Here is a 25,936-nt window from a genome sequence, read left to right as displayed (position 1 = left end):
GGAAAATCAGTCCCCTCTTCATCAATAATTGAAGCAAAAGTGAATTGATTATAGGGCTAATTCCAGAGTTACTGTAGGAACACACAATGGTGGCTTGGTGTTTGGATATTTGAGGGCTTGAGCCTCTGAACTCAATTCACTGGGCGTGGGCTTGACTGCCCCTTTCTGGAAACTACCTCATCAGAATTTCCCTTGGCAAAGTGGGAAACATTGTTTAATGTTTTCCGTGACATCATCTGTTGCAGGTCTAAGAATAAGGCTATTCAACTTTTCTCTGAAGCTGCTTACCTGCCTCCTCTATATTGTCAGAGTCCTGCTTGATGACCCAGCCAAAGGAATAGGATGGTGAGTTTTCCCTGCCTGTTAAAGTTTCCTATTTCTATGTAAAGAGTATGTGCTCTGAAGTAACCTACTAAAATCTTACGTTGCACCCTCCATCCCAACAAAACCATTAAAGTCTATATATTGGCTTCCAATCATATGATTGCTGTAATTCTCACAATTGTTATGTGAGTTTATTCTTAAATAGCAACTTTTTCCTCGCAGATATAAGTGACCAAGGACACAGAAGACTCAAAGGGAAAGGATATTTGAGACAGCATAGATTGGTAGGGGCTAGAAGGGATTAGGAGAAATAAGTGAAGGAATGTTTCTCTTGAATGACATTTGTCAGTCCCATAGGTATTTTTATTTTTTGTTTTTTACAAAGGAGGCAAGTTGAGATTGGACTTGGAAGTAGAAAAATATTCTGATGGATATTTGGGAGAAATCTCTGATGACAGAACAGTAAATCAGATGCCTAGAGATTACATTCCCAGTTCCTGTTCATGATAGCTGAAAGAACTTGTACCGAAAGAGTTAGCTCTTGAATTTTAAGAACAGAAATGTCATCTGCCATTGGTCCAGTGGTCCATCCAGGCATGAATTCTTTCCTTGACAATGACATTAAACTCTTGGAGGAATCATTCGATGGTTGACAATCATCCTTGTGTACCATCTCAAACATTTGCTTTTCCATCTTTATCTCTCAGTTTCTTTCAAGTAATCTATTACATGTCATCAATCCAATAATTTATACAAATCCCTCTTATAATTGTGGTATTTGTTAAGTGCTTTCTGTGTTCCTGGCACTGTTCTAAGCACTGGAGTAGATACAAGATAATCAGGTTGGATATGGTCCCTGTCCCACTTGGGGCTCACAGTCTTAATCCCCATTTTAATAATTATTATTATTATTGTATCCACCCCAGCGCTTAGTAAAGCGCTTAGCATATTGTGTTTAACAAATACCATGATAATAATTATAATTAATAGAATATAATAAATTATATTGAATAATTATGTTTGTTATAAATTATTATATTATATAATATTATAATACAATATGAATATTATTCACATGGTAGTTGTTTAACGCTTACAATATGCTAAGCACTTTACTAAGCACTGGGGTGGATATAAGCCAATCGAGTTGGACACAGTCCCATCCCACATGGGGCTCACAGTCTCAATCCTCATTGTACAGATGAGGGAACTGAGACACAGAGCAGTTAAACTGACTTGCCCAAGGTCACACAGCAGACAGGCGGCAGAACCGGAATTAGAACCCATGTTCTGCTTCTCTAAGCACTTATAACTTCAAAGCATGGTTCTTCCTTTTTGTGTTGTAGAGTTTGGGGAACAATAATTCCAAGTCTGCCCTGTCCTCAAATGGTTTTGCAGACTTCAGAACAGAGAAACAGCATGGCCTAATGGATAGAATATGGGCCTGGGAGTCAGAAGGACCTGGTTCTAATCCAGATTCACCACTTGTCAGTTGAGTGATCTTGGGCAAGTCACTTTACTTCTCTATGCCTCAATTACCTATCTGTAAACTGGGGATTAATACTGTGAACCCCACGTTGGACAGGGACTGTGTCCAGCCTGATTACCTCATATCTACCCCAGGAATTAGTACAGTGCCTGGCACATAGTAAGCAGTTTATAGTAATAATAATAATAATAAACTATGCTTCTCAGTTGGCTTGATTCAAGAATAGAGTCCTCACTCTATATTTATTCTCATTCAGAAGCTTCTCCATTCTTCTCTTCATCTTAGTTTCCCTCCTCCAGGATTAGAACATCCTTCCGAAAATATGACAGCCAGACCTGCCCGCGGTACGCCACATGAGGCCATGCCAAGGGTGGCAAAGTCTGTTTTTTGTTTTGTTTTCAGCATTTGGGTGGCCTGAGGCTGATGGAACTGTACTTGAAGCAACAATTCCGAGCTGTCTTTCCTTAGGTGTGCTTCTTTTCATTTGCTCCCACTGAAGTCATCTGCCATTTTTCAGCTCACTCCCCCAACTTTATGAGATCTTTCTGGAGTTATCCCCATCTTCAAGGCATTACACTTTCCAGAAGACAACTACCATCTGGCTTCTTGGAGAGTTCACTGCACACTCCCTCTTTTAGGTCATTTACTAAAATCTATCAGTTCTTGGATAGATCCCTGGGGGCCCCAACGATTTTTACTTTTTTTAATCCATTAAAACAATTAATTAACCTCCCCCTTTGTTTCTTATTTTAAATTGGTTTTCTATCCATTTCAAAGCATTCTTTCCAATCCTATGCTTCCTTTTTAGAAAATGCCTTTGATGTGGGATCTTATCAAATATAATATACGATAATCAAAATAAGAGAATCATTCTCCTGTATCCACAGCCTTGCTGACCCTTTCATCAAACTGCCACAGATTAGTGAGGCACGATTTCCCCTTGCAGAAGCCATATTTCTTTCTCCTAACAGATTGTGATTTTCTAAATGCTCACCAATCTGAAACATAATTATTGAGCCTGTGAACTTGTCGGATTCCAAAGTGCCTATTTCTGATTATCTAAAGGAGCTTTCAGACCTCTGAAATTTTATGTCCTCTTTTGACCAAATGTTAGTGGATAGATGACTGGACAAAGAGGTCTTGATCTTATGGCTTCCAGGGCTAGAATTCCATAGCTTGGCTGTCTTAAATCTTGTGATGAAAGGGGGAAAGTCTTGCCCAGTTTTTCTAGGGTGTCATTCTTATGAATTTCTCCTAAGCCCCCAGCCCCACTCCCAATCTAGCATCACCCTTATAAACACAGCTGAGGAGCTTCAGGGAGGCCTGGGGAAAGGTTTGTGTTTCTCTTTGAGATGATAGTCAACAGTATGGGGAATTTCAGTAAGTACATCTAGAGCTTTCTCCAGATTAGCAAAACCTTAATTACTGAAAATGCTGCTATAAAGTTCAGGCATGGAGAAAGGGGTGTTGAAACCAAAGAAAAGAGGTTTGGGTGAGGGAATGTTAGGCCCCAAAACTTAGACCAATCATTTAGTACATCTTTCCCCAGTTCCACATACTTGAATATGTGCAAAATTCCTCAAAGGGCGAAGATCACATTTAGGTTTAAGATGTAAATATTTGGGAATTCGTGTGGTATTCTTTCTTTTTGGCTTTCCCAGGTTGGCACTCTAAGGAGTTGGCTAAAAGATCAGAATCCCAAAGGATCCCAATGAAAGAGTCAAATCTTGAGGAATAATCTGCTTCTCACTATAGGTTGGGTTGGGTGGGGCAGGGAGCATTATATGTGTGTGTTTGTATATGTATCTCTACCTTGTTGGTGATTACAGCCAAAATTAGAAAGTGACTGGACAGAAGAAAGTTAGTTTGAAGTGTTTGAATTGCAGCAGCTTAGTGCTCCTTGAAAGTGCAAAATCTCTTTTGATTTTATATTCTCCATGGATTTGTTTTAGACTTTAGCCACAAAAATATTAATCATTTTGCCTTTGCTCCTGAGTGGATGGATCAGCCTCAGAGTAAATCGATAACATGCCTTTCAGAGGCCCTGCTGCTTGGTGTACATTGGCAGCGATGACTTAGATTTTCCATTTGGAATCAAATTAAACCTCAGACATACATAAAACATTCCCAAATTAGGGACAACCTCCCCTCATTTCCAGTTGTTCCTCAGGCTCCAAAGGATTGAGCTCGAGAATATCTGGCCCGATTAACTTCATTCAATAGTATTTATTGAACGCTTACTCTGTGCAGAGCACTGTACTACGCACTTGGAATGTACAATTTGGCAACAGAGATAATCTCTGCCCAGTGACGGGCTCTGAATCTACCTCAGCACTTAGAAGAGTACCTGACACATATTAAGTGCTTAACAAATACCATTAAAAAGGAGAAGTCAATTTAAGGATCTAGAGTAAGAAGGGAGAGTCTCCTCATTTTTTAATAGTATTTGTTAAGCGCTTACTATGTGCCAGGCACTCTTCTAAGCACTGGGGTAGATCCAAGCTCATCAGATTGGACACAGTCCCTGTCCCACATGGAGCTCATGGTCTCAATCCCCATTTGGCAGATGAGGTAACTGAGGCACAGAGAATTGAAGTGACTTGTTCAAGGCCACACAGCAGATAAATGGCAAAGACAATATTAGAACTCTGGTCCTTCTGACTCCCAGGTCCATACTCTGTCCACTAGAACATGCTGCTCCTGTCCAGCATTTCAGTGACCAACTGCAGCACCTGAACTAGGTCACTCCTGCCAGCATCCCACCAGCTGTTGCTTGGGGGTCAGGCATGAGATTTGAAGTCATCCCTCCTTGGCTTGAATTACTGGGTTAAACTGTTGTGAAATTAGGGAGGGTTGGGGGAAAGCCAATGGAGATTACTCTTCTTGCCAGTCTCCTATCTCCTTCAATACCTTTGCCTCACCTTCCACTATTATCTGCTTTTTTTTCTTTTGTCTTCCATGAATCTTCTCTTAGTTGGGGCTGCAAAAAGCAGAATTATACGATATTCAACCAGTCGTCTGCTGAGATAGATTGGTAAGTTGACAATCTTTTGTAAATTTGCCAGTCACAATTCATTCCCCCAAAATTGCAGGAAAAATCCTCCTCAAGGGAAACGAGGTAACTGGCGGAAAAGTGGAAGGTTTCATCAGAGGTTGAAAAAAATGCAGTATCCCAATATCACAACTTTGACCTTTTTAGAAATAGTTTAAGCATCAGGCAAAATGTCATTTCAGTGCCTCACTGCACAGAGCATTTCTTACATGCCTAACACTAGCCCAGTCAAAAAAAAGTAAAGTATAGGAGGTAGGGAAAACCATTTTTTCCCCTCATAGGTGTCATTCTTTGACTTTTCAAGGCTAAAAGGAGTTGTTATAGACATATTCTTTCTGGAATTTCAGTTTTCATGAAAAACTGGGGGTTTTCTCACAAAGGGAGCAAGGTTTAAAGCTCAGATTTGCACTGCACTTTGGTTGGTGATAGCTGTGCAAATAAGGGCCCATTTTTTCCCAGCCCTTCATCTTCTCCCAGTAGACATGGAGATAGCAAAAGCTATTAACATTCTGTACCACTCCCCTAGTATGATTAGTTTGGATGAATGGACAAGTATGTCTGACACTTTGATTCAACACAAAATAGTTTGTGTTCAGATTGACAGTGTTGCATCTCTTGTTAGTATCATCACCTCTAATCAAGGGTCAGGATCCCCCAAATGTGAATAGGGAGTTATGTATGTACATTTTCCAGCTGTATTAGACAAGGAACAAAGTTGTTGCTTTCTGGGAAACCTTCCCAAGATATAGATTAAAATAGGAGAGAAAACAGTAAGAGGATATGGTATGTGATTGTTGTCAGATGATGGAAAATCTGTTGAAGTAGTCTCTAAAATGCTACTTCTTTCTAAGATGACAGCACTTTGAATTGTTTTCTTCCACAGGGCCCCCATCTTATGGGTGGACAGGGAAATGCCACTCTGGGCAATTCAGGTGAGTAACTAAGGAACAAAAAATCGTTCTGCTGAGGGCGTATGATAGATTGCTGAGGTGAGAGTAATAGCACTAATTGAGCACCCACTGAGTGCAGTGCACTGGGCTAAGCAATTGGAAGGTACAAAATAAGGAAGGGAAATGTCCTCTGCCTACAAGAAAGTTACCCTCTAGTGGAGAAGACACATATAAAAATATCTGTAAGTATACTAATCAAAATAAATCACTGAATGTAGTTGAATAGGCCTATATATGTATATGTATTTGTGTATATATGTGTATATACACATGCGCACCACATATGTACATGCACATGCATACATATATGTGTGCATGTATAATTATATGGGTGTGTATTTTGATGCACACACACACAAAAAAAATAATAATACTGAGGATGTATATGGAGACTGTGAGCCCCTTGGGAGACAGGGACTGTGACCAATATGATAATCTTGTTTCTAATCCTGCACTTAGTACAGGGTTTGGCACATAGTAAATGCCTAACTAGTATTACTCATTATTATTTAAGTGCCAGAGATGGCTTATGGATTTATGCAACTTGGAGTGCTGTGAGTTATTCAGGAAGGGCTTTTTGTAGGAGGTGGAATTTCAGGAGGACAATGAATTGAGGAGGGCTGAGGTTACCAAGATTAGTTTGGGAGGAACAAAGAAAAACAGTTGGGGAATATGAGGCAAAGTGAGCAGATTTGTAGAGTGAGGTTAAGTTTGGTGGTTAGCTTTTTAGCTGACCATAAAGAGCGTTTGCTTGATGTGAAGGAAAATGAGAAACCGGGGGAAGTTTTTGAGGAGTGGGGAAATGGGGACCAAATAATGCTTTAAGATGATTTGTGTAGCAGCATGTAAAAGAAATTGGAATGGGGAGAGACTGGACCCCGCTGAAGGCAGTCTTGCTGTGCTTTGACCAGAGCTTGTCCAAGGGTGATAGCTGTTTGTGGGGAGAGGAAAAGAGGCTACTTAGGAAGATGCTACTTAGGAAGAACCAGCAGGATTTGGCAGCACATTGATTGTGAAATTTGAAGAACAGTGAGGAGTTGACCATCAATCAATCAGTGGTATTTACTGAGCTCTTACTCTATGCAGAGCTCTGTATTAAATGCTTGGGAAAGTACAATACAGCACTTTTAGCAAACACTTTCCCTGCCCATCTGACACTGAGATTGCAGGATTCTGGGACAAGGAGGATGATGGTGATTTCAGCCGAAACTGAGCATTTCAGAGGAATGGGTTCAGGAAGGCAGGTGAGTAGCTCTGCTTTACACATGTTGAGTTTGAAGTGCTGGTGACACATTCAAGCAGCGATGTCTTAAAAGCAAGGAGAGATGTGGGATTGCAGGTGAGGTGAGAGGTCAGGGCTAGGGAGATAGAGTCTGCATGGAGGTGGAATTCTGTGACCTATTTGTGAGTGTTGAGTGAGATGAGTAGGGTACCCAAAATAGAGCCTTCAGAATGCCCTCAATAAGAGGACTAGGCTTAGTGGTGTTTCCAAGAGGAAGGAGTATTCCACAGTATCGAGGAGGATCGGGACAGATTTTAGCCTTTTGGATTTGGCTGTAAGGAGGTCATTGGTGACCTTAGTAAGCACAGACTTGGTTGAAAGAGTTGAAAAACCTGTCTTAGTTGGTCAAGGAGAGAGTTGGTGGAGAGGAAATTAAGGCAATGGGTGGGTATAACCCATTCCAGGAGTTTAGCTATGAATAGGATCCTGGAAATGGGTAATAAATGGAGGGGTCTGTGGGATCAAGAGAGGGCTTTTTTTAGTATGGGATAGACTTGGGCATGTGTAAAGACTGAGGAAAAGGAATCATTGGAGAGTAAGAGGTGGAAAAGAGAAGTGAGGTGGAGAAAGAGAGTGGGACAAGTGTTTTTAGGAGGGTGAGAAGGGATAGAGTCAGAATACCAAGTAGAGCAGCTGGATTTAGAGAGAGGTGGAAGCCTCCTCTTTAGAAGCAACTGGGAAACAGGAGAAAGACAAAGAAGCAGTTGTAAAGTGGTGAAGGGATGGGTTTTATGGGACTTTAGAAAGTTCACAGCAGCTGGATTTAGAGAGAGGGGAAAGCCTCCTCTTTAGAAGCAACTGGGAAACAGGAGAAAGACACAGAAACAGCTGTAAAGGGGTGAGTTGTGGGGCACTTTGGAAGTTCACACCTAATACATTGATAGGGGAAAAAAGAGAATTGAGATTGGCAGAGAGGGGTAAATTGAGGATGTGTATTATGACATCTAGGGATGGGACCCTAGGGTAAATGGAGTGGGTCTAGACCACAGAGGTTGTGGTAGGAACTGAGGATCGCATATAGGGGACAGGGGCTGTGGGTGAGGGGATGGGTTAGAAGATTGTGGTCAGAAAGTGGTAGGTCAGAGTTGGAGAAGTTGTAAATGAAGGATTGTTTCAAGATGCTTAGATCAGGCATGTGTCTTTGCTGGCCAATGACTGAGATGGGGACCAGGGAGAGGTTGGAAGAGTTGAGGGGTGAAAGGAAGCTGGTGGCTGGGGCATCAAAGGTAACAGTAAAAAGAAATTGAGTTCCCCAAGGATTAGGGTAGAAGAAGGGAGTGAGATCAGGAAGGAGAGGCAAGCAGCAAAATTAGCAAAAATATGCAGAGGTGGGACCCGGAGGTTAGTAATAATAATAATAATGTTGGTATTTGTTAAGCGCTTACTATGTGCCGAGCACTGTTCTAAGCGCTGGGGTAGACACAGGGGAATCAGGTTGTCCCACATGGGGCTCACAGTCTTAATCCCCATTTTACAGACGAGGTAACTGAGGCACCGAGAAGTCAAGTGACTTGCCCAAAGTCACACAGCTGACAAGTGGCCAAGCTGGGATTCGAACCCATGACCTCTGACTCCAAAGCCCGTGCTCTTTCCACGGAGCCATGCTGCTTCTCAACAATTCATAGTAATTGTGGTATTTGTTAAGTGCTTACTACGTGCCAAGTACTGTACTAAGCGCTGGGGTAGATACAAGATCATCGGGTCCCACATGGAACTCAGTCTAAATAGGCGGGCGAACAGGTACTGAATCTCCGTTTTGCACATGAGAGAACTGAGGCACAGAGAAGTTAAGTGATTTATCCAAGATCACACAGCAGGTATATGATAGAGATTGGAACCCATATCTTTCTGACTACCAGTTCCGGGCTCTCTTCACTAGCCATGTTGCTTCTGGTAAATGACAGCAACTAGTAACTCAGAGAGTGGTTGAGATGACTGTTCCTTTCCCCAGGAGATGGGTAAATTGGGTGAAGTGGAGACCCGCCCTTCAAGAGAGAGCAGCAGAGAAATCAGTGTAATCAAGCAAGGACCAAGTGTCAGTGAAGATAAGTCAGTGTGGACCAGGTTAGGTCAAGGATGAAGGGGTTTGCCGGTCATGAAGTGAAGATTCCACAGACTACAATGGAATTGACTGTGGGAGAGGAGATAGAATGTGTGGAAAGGCAATGGGTCAGCCTCTTCAGTCCATATTTCACTCTGCTGCCTGGATTATTCTAAAAAAAAGTCCTGTGCTCGTCATCCCACTCAAGTGCCTCCAGTGGTTGCCCATCTATCTCCAGGTCAAGCAGAGACTCCTTCCCATCAGATTCGAGGAACTCGATCAGCTCTCTCCCCCTTACTTGTCCTCACTTCTCTCATACTACAGTCCAGCCCACACACTTCACTCCTCTAACACCTTCTCATTGTACCTTGCTCTCACCTCACCCGCCACGAACCCCCTTACACCCTCCTTCCTACCCGGCACTCCCTCCCCCTACATATCTGACAGACCAGCACTCTCCACATCCTCAAAGCCCCACTGAAATCAGATCTCCTCCAGGAAGGCTCTCAACTCCCCCACTCTATTTTCCTTCCCTACTGCCTCTACCATGCACTTTATCCCACCCCCTAAACACTTAGATACAGTCCCACAGCCCCCTTCCCATAGCACGTATGTACATATTCCTGTATTAGGGAGAGGGGGAAGCCTCCTCTTTAGAAGCAACTGGGAAACAGGAGAAAGATACAGAAGCAACTGTAAAGTGGTGAAGGGGTGGGTTTCTACTGCCTCTCCCATGCACTTTATCCCACCCCCTAAACACTTAGATACATTCCCACAGCCCCCTTCCCACAGCATGTATGTACATGTTCCTGTATTCCGCTGCTTTCTTTACGTGCAATTTACTTTGGTATCTATATCCCCCATTAGGCTATGAGCTCTCTGAGGGTGGGGATCATGTCAACCAGCTCTATTATGTTGTATTCCCCCAAGTGCTTAGTGTAGTGCTCAGCACAAAGTAAGCGTTAATCAATGTCATTGATTGGAGACACAGGGTTTAGAAGGGGAGAGGTTGTAAGGGCAGGAGACCTCAGGCGGACAGTGGGAAAAAAATAACGGGGATGGGGATGAAGCACCAGAAGAGGGATGGGACCAAATGGGCAGTCTATAAACATTATGGGGTTCATCTGGAGATGTCTTCTCAACATTCTCTAGAGGTTAATCTGTATCTGTCCCCCAAAAAGCCATGGAATTGATTCATCAATTGGGTTCAGGAGTAAGAAGGGAGAAATTTCACCGTGTACATTTTACAAAAGTATCCATAACTGTGTTCCACACCAAGACCAATGTGTCCCTCAGACACTGGCCAGCATGCCTTTGAGAGCTGTCTGGATTCTTGGGGCCACTGTAGAGTAAAAGGAATATCCTGGTTAGGTTTCTTTTGTGGGGAAAGGAACTATACAGATCCTCTGTCTACTATCTGTCTGCCCTACTGTTTCTCTATAGTTCCCAGAGTTTAATGACCAGCAGATTGTGTTGGCCTGACTCAATCCCGATCCTGTTCTGGTCCTCACTTACTTGGCCCGAGCCAAATCCCAGGACTAGGACCAGAATGGGGACAGACTAGTGGAGACTTGCAGTGGTTACTGGGACTTGTTTTAACAACAATAATAATAATAATAATGGTATTTGTTAAGCACTTACTATGTGCCAAGCACTGTTCTAACTGCTGGAGGAGGTACAAGATAATCACGTTGTCTCACATGGGGCTCACTGTCTTAATCCCCATTTTAAAGATTAGGTAACTGAGGCACAGAAGTGAAATGGCTTGCCCAAAGTCGCACAGACAAGTGGCAGAGCCAGGATTAGTACCCACGTCCTCTGACTCCCAAGCCCGTGCTCTTTCCATTAAGCCACACTGCTTGTTTTCCCAGCAGACTCTGGAGACCACATTGTACATATGCGCTGTGCCCTAGTGATCCCTCAGCAGTCCTTCCCAACTGAACCTGGCCTGACACTAGGAGAAGGGCAGAATGCAAGAATGTGGGGAACATTCCTACCTGCCCAGATCAACCCTGGTTTTCCAGAGGCTGGACTGATCTGAGCAGGGCTCTAAGGGATGTCACTTTGTCACTGAGGGACCCTGAGAGTCCTGCATCTCATGCATCTCTTCAGCCTCATTTTGCCTATTTCCCCACATGTAAAACAGGGAGAATAATCCTTCCTTCTTCCCTGCCTCACAACGATCTTGTGAAATCCAGGAAGATAATGAAAATGTTTTAGCTCTCCAGAGGGAGGTTGCTAATACAACCAATCCACTAGCCTAAGTATTTAGCCAAAAGGAAATATCTCTGGGAAGTATAGGAATTGATTCATGCTTGAATGCCAATTTGTCTTTCTGTGATGCCTTAAATCACTAAAAACGATATGCTGGATCAACCTCCCCACTGACCTCCCTGCTTCCAGCCTCTCTCAGCTCCAGATCATCTTTCTAAAGCCACCTTTGGCACACGTCTCCAAAATCTTCAAAAGTTGCTCATTCTTTTCGGCATCAAACCAAAGCTCCTGACCATTGGCTTTAGGTCACTCATTCATCTCTCTCCCCATTAGTCATCCTCCCTTCTCTCCCACAACACTTCAACTTATGCATTTCATTCTTAAGCCAGCCTACTCACTGTGTCTCATTCTCATTTCTCCTGCTGCCAACCTCACATGCATTCCTTCCCTTCTGCCTGGAACTCCCTCCCCTTTCACATCTGGCAGACCACAGTGTTCCCCAACTTCAAAGCCCTTCTGAAATCACATCTCCCGTAGGAGGCTATAGCAATAATAATAAGTTTTTTGTTAAACACTTACTATTGTGCAAAGCACTATTCCAGGTGCTGAAAAAGAAATACAGGGATGAAACATAAGAACAGTTCCTGGGCCCCAAGGGGTTCACAATCCCAAAATGAGGAAGAAATGGAAGTGGGAAGGTAAAGGTTGGCCATATAAGGAAAGTCAAACAAAATTACCGAAGACAAGAACTAGGACAAACATGAAGGGAGCAGAAGGATTCCAAGTTCCTCACAGTTTACCTAATTCATTACTTATCTCCCTGCCTTTTATCCCCCTCAAATGCCTCTTCAGAACTTCTAGGTCTCCCAAGCACTGGGGTATTCACACACTGTAACATTTGTGTACATATCTTTATGCACCTTTGTTTCCTCCTACCCATAATTTATTTTAGTGTCTGTTTCCTGTGCTAAATTATAAACTTCTTGAAAAGCAGGTATCATATCTACTAATTCTATTGGTCTCCCCTAAGCACTTGGAACAGTGAAGTGCACACAGCAAGCGCTCTGTAAATGCTATTGATTGATTGCTTTTAGCCTATCTCCTTTTCATGTGTGTCTCTACAAAATGCTCAACCAGTTGAATCTCTCACATTTATGCAACTGTTTCCCCCAATTTTCTTAACGCTCATTCTTTCATGCCTTTTCAGGTGATAGTGGCTCTGATAAGTTTTCTTGAGACGATGCTCCTCATCTATCTCAGCTATAAGGTAAGACCCCCACCAAGGGTTTCTTTCATTTCTTTGTTTGGGTGCTACCATTTAGCCATGTCTCAAGCTCATCTAACTATTTCTTTTTAGGAAATGGAGCCCAGGATATTGATCGGAAATACCCTTTGAGCCAAACAATGTTCCTGCAAGTACTTTCAGAAACTTTGACTGGGCTTTGGATAGGGAACTCAGAAGTCGTTTTAATATTCTGCACCATTTTTTTTCCTGCTTTACCGCAAAACAGGCAAAATAAAATGTATTTTATTTCCTTTTATCTGGATCTGAAATTTTTCAGCTCCCTCCTATCAAATTTCTACAAACCTTAGACTAATTTTCAATGCAACACCAAGTCTATTTATCTCTCTCTGAGTCTCCGGTGCAAGAATAATACGTGTATAGCTCCTTTTCCTGATGTTTGCCACAAAGGATGTTTCTAATATCAAACAGGATTGTTTTTTTCTTTCCATTAATTAAATCAAATTCTAGACCTAAATTCAGGCCAATATGGGCTGAAGCACTGAAAAGCTTGAAAAGGCAAAGGCAGAGAAAAGACAAGATTGACATTATAGAGTTATGAAGTATGGGAGAAAAGGTGAACACAGCTGTTTTCCACCAAATCCCAAACGACCAGGATAAGAGGGGGTATTCATTGAAACTTAAAGGGTATAGGTTTGAAATAAAAGGAAACAAGAGTTCATTCCAGGGATGAGAAATATGTGGTATTTGATACCTCAGGAAGTTGTGCAGGCTGAAAATATCAGTAGCTTCTAGAGGGATTTGTATAAATTTGTGGATGAGAAATCCATAGCAGGTTACTAGAGGAAAGTTAGGGGTATTAGAAGACCCATTCCAATACACAGGTAGAAGTAAGAAAGGCTAACCCTCAAATTGTTCCTCCTAGGATCCTTTGGGTGCATCTCTAATAAAGAGAATGTTGAGCTATATTGACCACAGATCTGATCTTGCTGGCCCTACCAATCATGGTTTTATGTTTCATTTTCTTTAGCATCTTCACCCTCTCTTTCTTCTTACTGTTTTTTCCCTCTGCCCCTTCATTCAAAGAGATCCCAGCATTTCAAACCAAAATTGGCTGATATTGTTTGTTTATATATGTGTGCAGTGTCCTGAAACCTGAACACTCAAGATATATATTGTTAAGATCATTTCCCACATCTGGTGATATTTCTTATTTCAGATTCTTAAATCCAAACAGGCTTGTCATGCTTCTGGCTAGCATTTAAGAGAGCCATGAAGGGCAGATCCTTTGTCTTGGATTTGAAAATGTCTAAAATCCAGTATTGGATCCTTTGTGTCTATCAACTCTGTTTATGTTGTACTCTCCCAAGGGCCTAGGGCAGTGTTCTGCACATTGTAAGTGCTCGATAAATTTGACTGACTGATTTTCCACTGGGAGGAGGGACTGGCAAACCGAGGAGGAATAAGTGATCCAATGACTTAGAAGTCAAGTGCGTTTTTTTTCAGGGCCTCTCCCAGGTTGACTGGAGTGGAGGTGGAGGGTGTTTTCTTCTTTCACCTGCTGGCCTTTGTCCTTTGGGCAGAATTGACTTCTGAGAGGCCTCTCCAACTACCTTTTTCCCTCCACCACTCTTGGCACTGTTTGCAGTGCATCACGTAGAAGGCTTGCTCATTCCCAGAGAGACAATTTCACTGCTGTAGGATATTTCCAGCATCTCATGATCTTTTTCTGAAATCATTTTTTTTCCCCATAGGGAAACATTTGGGAACAGATATTTAGGGTTTCTTTTATCCTGGAAATGATCAACACCGTGCCCTTCATCATTACAGTAAGTGTTTTCCATTTCCTCGCTAGGTAAATACATGAGCTTCACAACATCAACACTTTGGATTTAAAATGGAGTAAAACAATTTGGCACTCAAATTTTACAGAATTGGCTACAAAAGTCTTGGCCTGTCTCATGTTCCTATACTCCCACCCCCACCAACCCCCCCAATGGGTGTTATATTGCTGTAGCTGCTGCTGCTCCTGGTGACAAAGACCATGGGAAGCAACTTGGCCTAGTGGAAAAAGCATGAGCCCGGAATCAGAAGACCTGGCTCCTAATCCCAGCTGTACCATGTCTGCTGTGTGACCTTGGGCAAGTCACTTAACTTCTCAGCAAACTCATCTGTAAGATGGGGATTAAATCCTCTTCCTTCTGACTTAGACTGTGAGTCCCATGTGGAACAGGGATTGTGTCCAATCTGATAATCTTCGATGTACCCCAAGGCTTAATACAGTTCCTGGCACATAGGAAACACTTAAAAAGTATCATAAAACAGGACCCCCTCTGAGGTATTGCACATCTGTTGTTGGTAGACTTCTCCAAGGTTCATTTCTTTCCTGCTGATGGACTTGGAAGGTCCCCTAGGGAGAGTTTTGATGGGAAAGAAGTTCAGTCTGGTGGGGCTGGGGATGATGGGGTCCCTGATCTCCAGTTGAATCTTTAAGTCCATTTGGAGCTAGGACACTTTCTCTATTGTTTCTCTGACTTGGCCTAAACCAGTAAATATTTGAACTCAGGCTCCACTCTGATGATGAGGAATGGTACCTTTGGCTCATATTTTATCTGACTATAATAGAGCTGTCTTGTAGTCCCGATCCATTCATCCATTCAATCTTATTTATCGAGCTCTTACTGTGTGCAAAAGTACTGTACTCAGCACTTGGGAGAGTACAATATAACAACACACAGACACATTCCCTGCCCACAGCGAGCTCACAGTTTAGAGGGGGAGACAGACATTAATATAAATTAATAAATAAATAAATTACAGATTTATACATGTGTGCTGTGGGGATGGGAGGGACGATGAATGAAGAGAGCAAGTCAGGGTGATGGAGTAGGGAGTGGGAGAAGAGGAGAGGAGGGACTAGTCAGGGAAGGCTTCTTCGAAGAGATAGTGACTTATTAGGTAATCCAACCCACAAATCCTCCAATATGTTTTGTGCTCATTTTGTCTGGGTTGCCTGGTAGAAAATACTCAGCATTTTCAATAATGTAACAAGCATATGGCTTGTTTGTAATCACTGAACTATGACAGTGGTGACAAATCTCCAGAAATGAAAATGTGTTTGATGACCCTACAGGTAAATACAGAGTTATATCTGATGTCTATGCGTAAGAACATAGGACCAACAGCAGTGCCATTACTGAATCAGACTGATGATCTCATGGGGTCCACATGGTCTGGTAAATTCCTCTCAGTAATAATAATAATGATGGTATTTGCTAAGCACTTACTATGTGCCAAACGCTGTTCTAAGCACTGCAACAGGATGTTTAGAGGATCCATGAAATAGTGCGATAATTGACTTCTATCCCTATGGTTCCTAACCCTACCTAACTTTTCTGTTTTGCAACCTGGACCTCACATCAATCAATGTATCCAAATAATAATGATAATAATAATAATGGTATTTAATTGCTTACTTTGTGCCAAGCACTGTTCTAAATGCTGAAGTAGATACAAGGTAATCAAGTTGTCCCACGTGGGGCTCACAGTCTTAAAATCCCCATTTTACAGATGAGGCACCTGAGGCACAGAAAAGTTAAATGGCTTGCCCAAGGTCACCCAGCAGACAAGTTGTGGAGCCGGGATTAGAACCTGCGCCCTCTGACTCCCAAGCTCGTGCTCGTTCCACTAAGCCATGCTGCTTCTCAATAATTATGGTATTTGTTAAGCACTTACTATGTGCTAGGCACTGTACTAAGCACTGGGGTGGATACAAGCAAATCAGGTTGGACACAGTCCCTGTCCCCAGTCTCAAACCCCATTTAACAGATGAAGGAACTGAGGCACAGAGAACTGAAATGACTTGCCCAAAGTCACATAGCAGGCAAGTGGGAGAGCCAGGTTTAGAACCCATGACTTTCCAACTCCCAGGCCTGCGCTCTTTCCACTATGCCACGCTGCTTCTAGTTCCTCTTGAGCCTCCTGATCTTTTAGACTCTACACCTTATTGTGAAGGTGAATTCCTCATGCTTATCTCCTGCTGAATTAAAAATGTTTCCTTTTGTTGATCTGCCATCTGCCCAACCACTGTAAGTCTGTATAAAATCGGGTTCAAAGCATGCTCCAATTAATAATAATAATTGTGGTATTGGTTTAGTGCTTGCTATGTGCCAAGCACTGTACTAGAGAATCAGGTTGCATACAGACACTTTCTCGCATGGAGCACACAGTCAGAATTGGAGCGAGAACAGGTATTGAATCCCCATTTTACAGGTAAGGAAACTGAGGCCCAGAGAAGTTGTGACTTGCCCAAGGTCACATAGGAGTCAAGGGGCAGATCTGGGATTAGAACACAGGTCCTCTGATTCCAGGCCCATGCCCTTTACACTGGGCCACACTGCTTCCCATGATTCTTCCCATCAGGAGCAGCAGCAGTAAGATATCACCCATGGGGAATTTAGAAAGGTGGGATGGGCCAAGCCCCTTGCAGCCAATTTTGTGAATTCTGAGGACCAAACTACCTTACTCCATTTTACACCCAAGGTGTACCAGGTTTCATTTTTAAGCCACTCTGGCCCTGGATCGAGGAGGTGGAAGCCCTTCTCCCTCAGTAGGAATCCAGGGGCCTGGTCCAGTCCAAGTCCAGGCCAGTCCTGCCTTGGCCTCCCTTCCAGGTAAGGGTGGTGCCTCAGTGGTGCAGAGCAAAATGTGGGAGCTGCTGGCACTGAGGACTTTTCAATCTCCACCCTATTCCCCCTGGCATTTCTTGGTGCCAGTCAGAGGTAGAGTCCTGAACTCAGTGGTTGTGAGCCAGGAAGACAGTGCCGGTGATCTTTAGAGAAGCTCGCAGGGATGTCTGTGCACATGACCTTCGCCTTGCATCCAACCCTGCCACCACTCTTAGTGTGGCCAAAGCCCTTTCATGTCAGAGGAATAATAATAATAATTACGGTCATTTTAAAACACTTGCTATGTGCCAAGCACTACACTTAAGTGCTGGGGTAGATATACATGGCGTGAGAAGCAGTTTGGCTTAGAGAAAAGAGGGTGGGCTTGCGAGACAGGGGTTGTGGGTTCTAATCCTGACTCTGCAACTTACCAGCAGTGTGACTTTGGGCCAGTCACTTAACTTCTCTGCCCCTTAGTTACCTCATCTGTAAAATGGGGATTTAGCCTGTGAGCCCCATGTAAGCCCTGATTGCCTTGTATCTACCCCACTGCTTAGAACAGTGCCTGGCACATAGTAAGCGCTTAAGAAATACCATTATTATTATTATAAGATAACCAGGTCAGGCACCATCCCTGTCCCACATGGGGCTCACTGTCTAAATGGGAGGGAGAACAAGGTATTTTATCCCCAGCCTATGGATGAGGAAACTGAGACTCAGAGATATTAAGTGATTTGTCCAAGATCTCACCACAGGCCCTTGGCGGAGGTGGGATTAGAACCCAGGTCTTCTGACCACCAGGCCCAGGTTCTTCCCTCTAAGCCGTGTTTCTTCTCAACTGGAGGAAGGAACTCCTCAGGAATCCTTTTAGGCCAGACTTGGCTCTGTGCAAGGTGGGAAAATGTGTGATCCGAATATCCAGTTACCCAAGAGGCTATGCTCTGATCGAAATGGCATGAACAGAATTAATAGGGAGAGGAGTTTGAAGTAACAAAGATCACTGTCCATTTTGTTTCCCTTGCATAAGTCCATTTTGCATGGCTGCTTTCTCTTTTGTCAAACATTAAAAATGCAGGTTTGGGCATTTCAAGTCACACTGACCATTACTCTGATTTCCTAGATATTCTGGTCCCCTTTACGGAATCTCTTTATCCCCGTTTTTCTGAACTGCTGGCTGGCCAAGCACGCCTTGGAAAACATGATTGTAAGTATCCAGAGATTGTACTGTCTTCCCAAATGAAATGGCTAGAATATACTAAACTCTGCTTCCATTTATCTCTTCCATTCTGCAGTATGAATCTTGTAATCAAATAATGTGCCCAAAAAATCCTCTATATAAAAAAATGGCAAAGGCCAATTTGTTGTTGGTGGAGGGAGGAGGGCTGTCTCTCTGGGATTGTGTTATGTGGAGTGTATGAAATTAGGCAGCAGGTTACAAGGACCAGTGGAAGAGTTGGTGAAATTGAATTCATGTTATAAAGAGATTTGTTATCAAAAGATTTTACTGGATCATAGATTGCAAAATTTCATTTAAAAAAAAGATAGCATCAATAAACAATTAAGCTTGCAAAGGTATTTCCCAACCTGCCCTCCTCCAAGGCAAGGACATGAGTAGAAAAACAAACTACACTTGCAGGCTCCCCCATCATATCTTTCCAACCTCTTTCTCAACTTGGTTGAGGGGGAAACACACCATTTTGGTAAAGGTGTCTTCAAACGCTTCCCAGGATTTTCTCAATCTTGTTCCTGTTATTTTATAAACTAGTCACTTTGTAGCTTTTCCTTTAAGCTCAGGAATGAAGGATGAATAATGTGAAAGAGCTCCCAGAAGTGAGCCTAGAGATCTTTTACTGAACATGATCAATGAGAAGATAATTGTTAATGAATTAGTTAGGTTTCTTCAATGAAAACTAAACCCAGGAAAAACCCTGGTGTATATTTGACATGTGATTTTTTTGGCCACATATGATCTTGGGACTGGGAGGTAAGGAGTTCCTGAAAATAGTCCTGCAGGCTAAAGAGCAGGGCGCATCTTGGAGAAACACAGAGGTAAAATCTGCAGCCTGTTGGTCTGGGAAAGAGGTAAAGGCTAAGTGTGTTTCCTAAAATGGAGGCAGCCCCGGAAACACAAAAATAAAATAAAATACTCCTCTATGAGAGAAGCCAACCAACCTTAGGTCAATCAATCAGTCAATTATATTTTTGAAGCACTTACTATGTGCAGAGCACTATCCTAAGCACTTGGGAGAGTACAGAATAACGGAGTTGGGAGACATGTCTAGAGGACAAACTTGCAGTCTAGAGGACGGGCTTACAGATAGATGACTCACTTCTAACTGTTCCGTTCTGCCCTAGCTTGAGGTGATATTTTCATAAATGCACTAGCTGGTGGTTCCCTGCACATCGCTTGCAGAAGGCAATGCTGGGGAGAGCCAGCAAAGAGGAGTTTGAAAGTGAAGAGAAGCTCTCCCACTAAATCCAGTGCTCTGAACAACACAAGTGTTCAATAAATGACTTTGATTGAATGATTGGAGTGCCAGGGAGAGACCAAACTGTAGAACAGCCAGCTCTTGAAGGCTGAGTCTCTCTTTCCCTGGAGCTCCCCTAAGCCAGCAGGTTGGATGTGGACTGCTCAAGAAATACTGACACATTCCCAGAAGAATCTGATGACCAGCCCACATTCTTGGTGAGTTATATACTGCACTGTAGGAGATTTGAGAATAAAGGCAATTCAGGATACTGGGTAAAGCAGCTGGGAAACTTTGGGTATGTATAGGTATGTTTGTGAGGGATTTTTTTTTTTTTACCCCCAATGGAAATTTCAAGTCTGAATGGCAAGGAATACCAGGTTCTGCAAAATCATAATGCCAGATTTGCCCACTGCCAGATCTTTAAGGGAAGAAGGAAATTGTGTTTTGTGTCTTCCTTGCTGTAAACTGAGCAATGTTTTTGTACAGAACGACTTTCACCGTGCTATCCTGAGGACCCAGTCAGCCATGTTCAACCAAGTCCTGATTTTGTTCTGCACTCTGCTCTGCCTGGTTTTCACAGGGTGAGTGTCTTTTTCCTCCAAGGGTTTAGCGCTTTCACACATCCTCTCTTTCTCTCATTTGGGAGCACTCTTCAGCTCAATTTACAATGCTGTCATGTTATATTTTATGGAAAAATTCAAAACCCACTGAAATTGTTTTAATTTGCCCCTTTGCTTCAGCTATTTAAGGAATTAAGATTACCTAGTCAGGAGGAGAGAAGGCTGAGGTGCATTCCAGAGTGAATCTGTGATGCAGATGGCTCTCCCTAGCTTTTGGCTCTTTCTGCCCATGCCCTCTGAGCCCCAGGGGACTTTCTCTAGTTTTCAGCTAGTCTGACCCCCTGCCTCTACTGATACTGCAGTGGATACCTTTATGTCTAGAATTTTTATTTTAATCACCCAACCTTCTCTGCCTCAGCTCCTGACAGGGAGCCCCAAGCCTCAGAAGCAGTGTCTGTGTTTTCAGGGACACAGGAGGAGAACACAAAGACTGAGACAAGGACAAAGGGGGTGAGAGTCCCCCTGGCCACATACTCTAGGAGTAGCAGGATGGTTGTAGCATAGCCTAGTGGAAAGGACCTGAGTCTGGGAGTCAGAGAACCTGGATTCTAATCCTGGCTCCTCCACTTTCCTGTTGTGTGAGCTTAGGCAAGTCACTTCATTTCTCTATGCCTAAATTCCCTCATCAGCAAATTGGGGATTTAATACCTGTTCCCCCTCCTACTTAGAAAGTGAGCCCTATATGGGGCCTGATTACAATAATAATAATAATAATAATTGTATTTGTTAAGCGCTTACTACGTGCCAAGCACTGTTCTAATCGATGGGGTAGAAATAAGGTAATCAGGTTGTCCTACATGAGGCTTACAGTTTTAATCCCCATTTTACAGATAAGGTGACTGAGGCACAGAGAAGTTAAGTGGCTTGTCCAAGATTACACAACAGACAAATGGTGGAGCCCAAGCCCATGCTCTTTCCACTCATCCACCTCAGCGCTTAGTATCTACCCCAGCAATCCTTGGCACATAAAGCTTAACAAAGACTTCAACCATTATTATTATTATTATTCTAGGCTCTTCAGATTTCAGCAAAGAACCTTTTTGTGCAGTCTTATGATGACATTTTGCTTGGTTCCATGACATGCAAAGCAGCTTGGCTTAGTGCAAAGAGTCCGGGCCTGGGAGTCAGAGGATGTGGGTTCTAATCCCAGCTCTGCCACTTGTCTGCTGTGTGACCTTGGGCAAGTCGCTTAACTTCCCTGTGCCTCCGTTACCTCTTATGTAAAAATGTGAGCCCCACGTGGGACATTCTGATTACCCTGTATCTTCCAGCACTTAGAACAGTGCTCAGCACATAGTAAGCACTTAACAAATACCATAATTATTATTATTATTACCAAATGCTGTTGCTTCTGGGTCAGCAAAAGAGTGTTTGGTATTCTCAAGTGTCATCAGGGACCACTGTCCACAGATACTCCTTCTCTCTCCCCAGCTTTTAGGTCACAGCTGACTTTCAGAGAAAAGGTTACTGGCACCATGGTTACTACTTAATAATAATTGTAGTATTGGTTAAGCACTTACTATGTGCCAAGCACTATACTAAGTACTGGAGTGGATACCAGCAAATTGGGTTGATCACAGTCCCCGTCCTACGTGGAGCTCAGAGTCTCAATCCCCATTTTACAGATAAGTAACTGAGGCACAGAGAAATGAAGTGACTTGCCCCAGGTCACTTAGCAGACAAATAGTGGATCCGGGATTAGAACCCCTGACCTTCTGACTCCCCGGCCTGTGCCCTACCCACTATGCCATGCTGCTTCTCCTTCTCCCCTCTCCCTCAGAAAGAGACTTACACAGAATGGTGGGGGTTGGGGGCGAATACTGAGGTGAAGAGACAAAGTGGAGTGTGCTTGCTTGAGCATCTGGATTTTGTCCTGACTAATGATATGTGGGGACTTTTTTTATAGAGGGCTGAAGTCAATTCCATTGAGCTCAGAATAAAAGGAAATGGAGTGAAATCACCATGAGAGGGATTAGCTCAGGTGGAGGTTAGAACTTCTTGACAGTAAGCGTTCTAGGATCCCAGAACTGGCTCCTGGTGATGATTGTGGGTTCCCTTCTGGAGGTCTCTTAAGTGAAGATAGAATCTCAGCTCTGGGCTGGGATCCACCCTTCTTGAAGACTATTGTACTATTTCAGGGGCGTAGTACAGTGCTCTACACCCAGTAAGCACTCAATTAATCAAACATATTTATTAACCACATACTGTGTGCAGGGCACTGTACTAAGTGTTTAGAACCGTACAGTATAACAAAATTGGTAGACAAATCCCTTGCCTACAAGGAGTTCACAGCCTAGAGTCTACAGTCTACAAATCTGATTGATCGGGCCTGGATGACTCCCCTGCTACTTGATCCAGCACCATGGTCTGAAAAATCTGCTCCGAGACTGTGAAGCAGGCGTTCAAACAGTAAAGGCCCTGGGACAGCTTTTTGCCTGGAGCCTATCATCAAGAAGCTAAAGGGAAACTTCAACCTCCTCGCTACTTCCCTTTGGCAGGACTGGATTATTACAAGCCCTGGGCCATGTCACCTGGTTACCTGGTAGAGCTCCGAGTCTTATCAGCATTGGATTTAGAGCTACCAGGCAGATGATAAGTGGTAAGAGGCATGTTGGGTTGATGATCTAGGATCTCTGTGGGCATAGTGAGAGACAGGGCTCTTCTGAGTAGGAGTGTTAACCCAGAGAGTCAGATGCAGTGATGATAATGGTGAAGATGGCCCATACATGGATTTCTCCTAATTGCTTTCTGCTATGTCTCTCTCTGCAAATCAAAACCTAAAAACACCATCCTTTTTCAAATGGGAAGGCAGAGGAAGATGACTGAGATCCCAAATGCTAAACTGGAAAATTTCAGGAAATGATTTTTGCTCTTTTTTCCCTTATTTCTGCCATTTCTCATCTGTCTCTGTAAGCTCTTAACTAGACCGTAGGCTCTCTAGGGGCAGAAAGCATGTCTGCTAATCCTCTGCATTGTATGCTCCCAAGAACTTAGAACCGTGCGCTGCACGTAGTAAGTGCTCAATAAATATCATTAATTAATTGATGGATTAATTGGTAGTTTAATCACTCCGGATAGCTCTGGCTCATTTTTCTCCAGTGAAATAGCCATGATCTTGACTTGCTGTCCAAAAAATGCCCATTTCCTGAATAATAATAATAATAATGTTGGTATTTGTTAAGCGCTTACTATGTGCAGAGCACTGTTCTAAGCGCTGGGGTAGATACAGGGTAATCGGGTTGTCCCACGTGAGGCTCACAGTTAATCCCCATTTTACAGATGAGGTAACTGAGGCACAGAGAAGTTAAGCAACAGTCACACAGCTGACAAGTGGCAGATCCGGGATTCGAACCCGAACCGGGATTCGAACCGAACCCGAACCTGAAGTGTTTTGTTCAGAGCTGGTCACTCATAGGCTGAGGGTCACTGGTGAGAGATGGTGCAGTTTTACTGAGTTGCCTGCCTAGATATTTGAGACTCAGCTCAGACATTGGCGAGCATAAATAATATGGAATTAATTCTTCAAACTGGAACCCACTTTGCCCTCCTTTCCTTTCTCTGATCCTTGCTTCTGTCTACTGAAGCTTCCCTCTCTCTCCTTTCCAGCCTCTGAAAAGACCCTTCTTCTGGTTATAGTAATGGCTTTTTCAGACAGATGTGCCTAGTTGGGATGGCCATAATTGTTACTGAAGGTCAGCAAGGAGGCTGAGGCAGTAATCAAGTTTGGGTAGGATAAGGGCATGGATTAACGTGGTAGCAGTTTGGATGGAGAGAAAAGAGCGGATTTTAGTGATGTTGCAAAGGTTGAAATGACAGGATATGATGACATCGACTATGTGGGGTAAATGAGAGAGATGAGTCAAGGATAGCACCACGGTTACAGGCTTGTGAGATACAGAGGTTTGGTGGTGGGAAAGGCATGGAGAAGACAGAGTTTGGGTGGGAAGATAAGGAGTTCTATTTTGGACATGTTAAATTCGAGGTGTCGGTGGGACATCCAAGTAGAGGTGTCCTGAAGGCAAGAGGAAATGTGAGACTGCAGAGAAGAAAAGGGATTGATTGATTTCCAAAAGATGCAGGAAGAGATCAGTAGAGCATGAGATAAAAAAATTCTGTAGTCATGGGTTCAAGTCCCAGGAGGGCACTTTGATTCGAGAAGAGTTAGGAAAAATTCATGGAAGAGATGTCAGTGGTGGATTACTTGAGAGGAAAGTGAGAAATGCTAGATCTCCCAACCCTATCTAATGTTTGGGTGTCCAGAAGGACAGCATTCATATGTTTCCTCCACTTGTCCATTGATGGTCCTGTCAGACTGACTCACTGGCTCAGGATACCATTGTTTAAGACCTTATTTTCTTTTCTTCTCCATCATATTAACGTTTACATTAATTCTCTGACATTAAGGGCAAAGCACACCCAGAGTCTCTCCCCTCCTATCTTCCTATTCATTTTTACTTGCTTCTACCATTTGAAACTCAGCTCAGTATGGGCCGTTGTACCCATGAGGACAATATCTGTATGTTTCTTTTATTTCCCAAGAATGTCTTTCGCTCTTCTGTTGCAGCTCAACCTCGGTCTCAGACTTGAAAGAGGAGGTGCTTGCTTTCCACAACACCACATGCTCCCCTAGAGCTTTCTCTTCACAATTCTAGCAAAGGAAATGTGAATAATGAAGACCCGGTGATGGTTTAAATTCTCATCCTGCAGGAACCCACAGCTCATTTCCTATCCCTAGGAACCAGTGATCTCCAATTGCACAATTTTACAGAGCTTTTCTTGGCAATTTGCAAGACTCCCAGCCTCGGGCATGGTGTCTTCTGTATATGGACTTATTATGGTCTGTGACCAGATCGTCTGGTTGGAGTTTCTAGGATGGTCGGTAACTGGCATGGCAACTCTAAATCTATATGTAATTTTGCATAAATATGTGAGATTATGCATTAGGCTAATAATAAGAATTATTATTATTGTTGTTATGTTATTAAATGCTTACTATGTGCCAAGCACTGTACTAAGCTCTGGGGTAGATACAAGATAATTAGGTCAGACACTCTCACTGTCCCACATGGGGCTCACCATCTAAGCGGGAGGAAGAACAGATACTGATTCTTCATTTTACAGATGAGGACACTGCAACACCAAGGAGTTAAGCCCAAGGTCGCTCAACAGGCAAGTGACAGAACTAGGATTAGAATCCAGGCCCTTTGACTCGTAGGCCTGTGCTCTTTCCACTAAGTCATGCTGTCTCTCAACAGCTACATTTATTGAATGCCTCCTCTGTTTAGGGCAATGTAATACGTATGGGGTCAAGAGACGAAGTCTAAGATGCCATCGCTGCCCTTGAGGAATTTACAGCATGAACAATCCCAATATAAGGATATGGATTAGACTAGATCCTTACTCTCCCATGGGGACCAGCTACAATCACAGAATTTCCAGTCTTCTGAACCCTAGAGTAACAATTACTTATTAGCCTCAGACATGTCTTATACAGTTGTTTCAAAATCAGTGGGGCTGCTTCTTTAAAAAAAAAAAACCAGCAAGACTAAACACTTCATTATTTAGATGTTTATTTTGATATTC

The 25,936-nt window shown here is 43.1% G+C and overlaps 1 protein-coding gene across 5 annotated transcripts in view; it reads left to right on the top strand.

Moving 5' to 3' along the window:
- KCNT1 (potassium sodium-activated channel subfamily T member 1) overlaps nt 1-25,936 on the top strand; it is a 278,660-nt gene that overhangs the window by 175,782 nt on the left and 76,942 nt on the right. For all 5 annotated transcript variants that reach the window (XM_039911792.1, XM_039911790.1, XM_039911791.1 and 2 more), the window contains 7 exons: nt 246-345; nt 4,788-4,847; nt 5,749-5,797; nt 12,560-12,619; nt 14,350-14,424; nt 18,383-18,466; nt 20,220-20,314. In XM_039911792.1, the coding sequence (XP_039767726.1) occupies nt 246-345; nt 4,788-4,847; nt 5,749-5,797; nt 12,560-12,619; nt 14,350-14,424; nt 18,383-18,466; nt 20,220-20,314 (523 nt within the window). The remainder of the gene's footprint in view (nt 1-245; nt 346-4,787; nt 4,848-5,748; nt 5,798-12,559; nt 12,620-14,349; nt 14,425-18,382; nt 18,467-20,219; nt 20,315-25,936) is intronic.

This window comes from Ornithorhynchus anatinus, chromosome 4, assembly GCF_004115215.2.
Source record: "Ornithorhynchus anatinus isolate Pmale09 chromosome 4, mOrnAna1.pri.v4, whole genome shotgun sequence".
Classification (NCBI taxonomy): domain Eukaryota; kingdom Metazoa; phylum Chordata; class Mammalia; order Monotremata; family Ornithorhynchidae; genus Ornithorhynchus; species Ornithorhynchus anatinus.
Note: the sequence above shows the minus strand (reverse complement) of the source record. Positions and strands in the feature narration are given on the sequence as shown.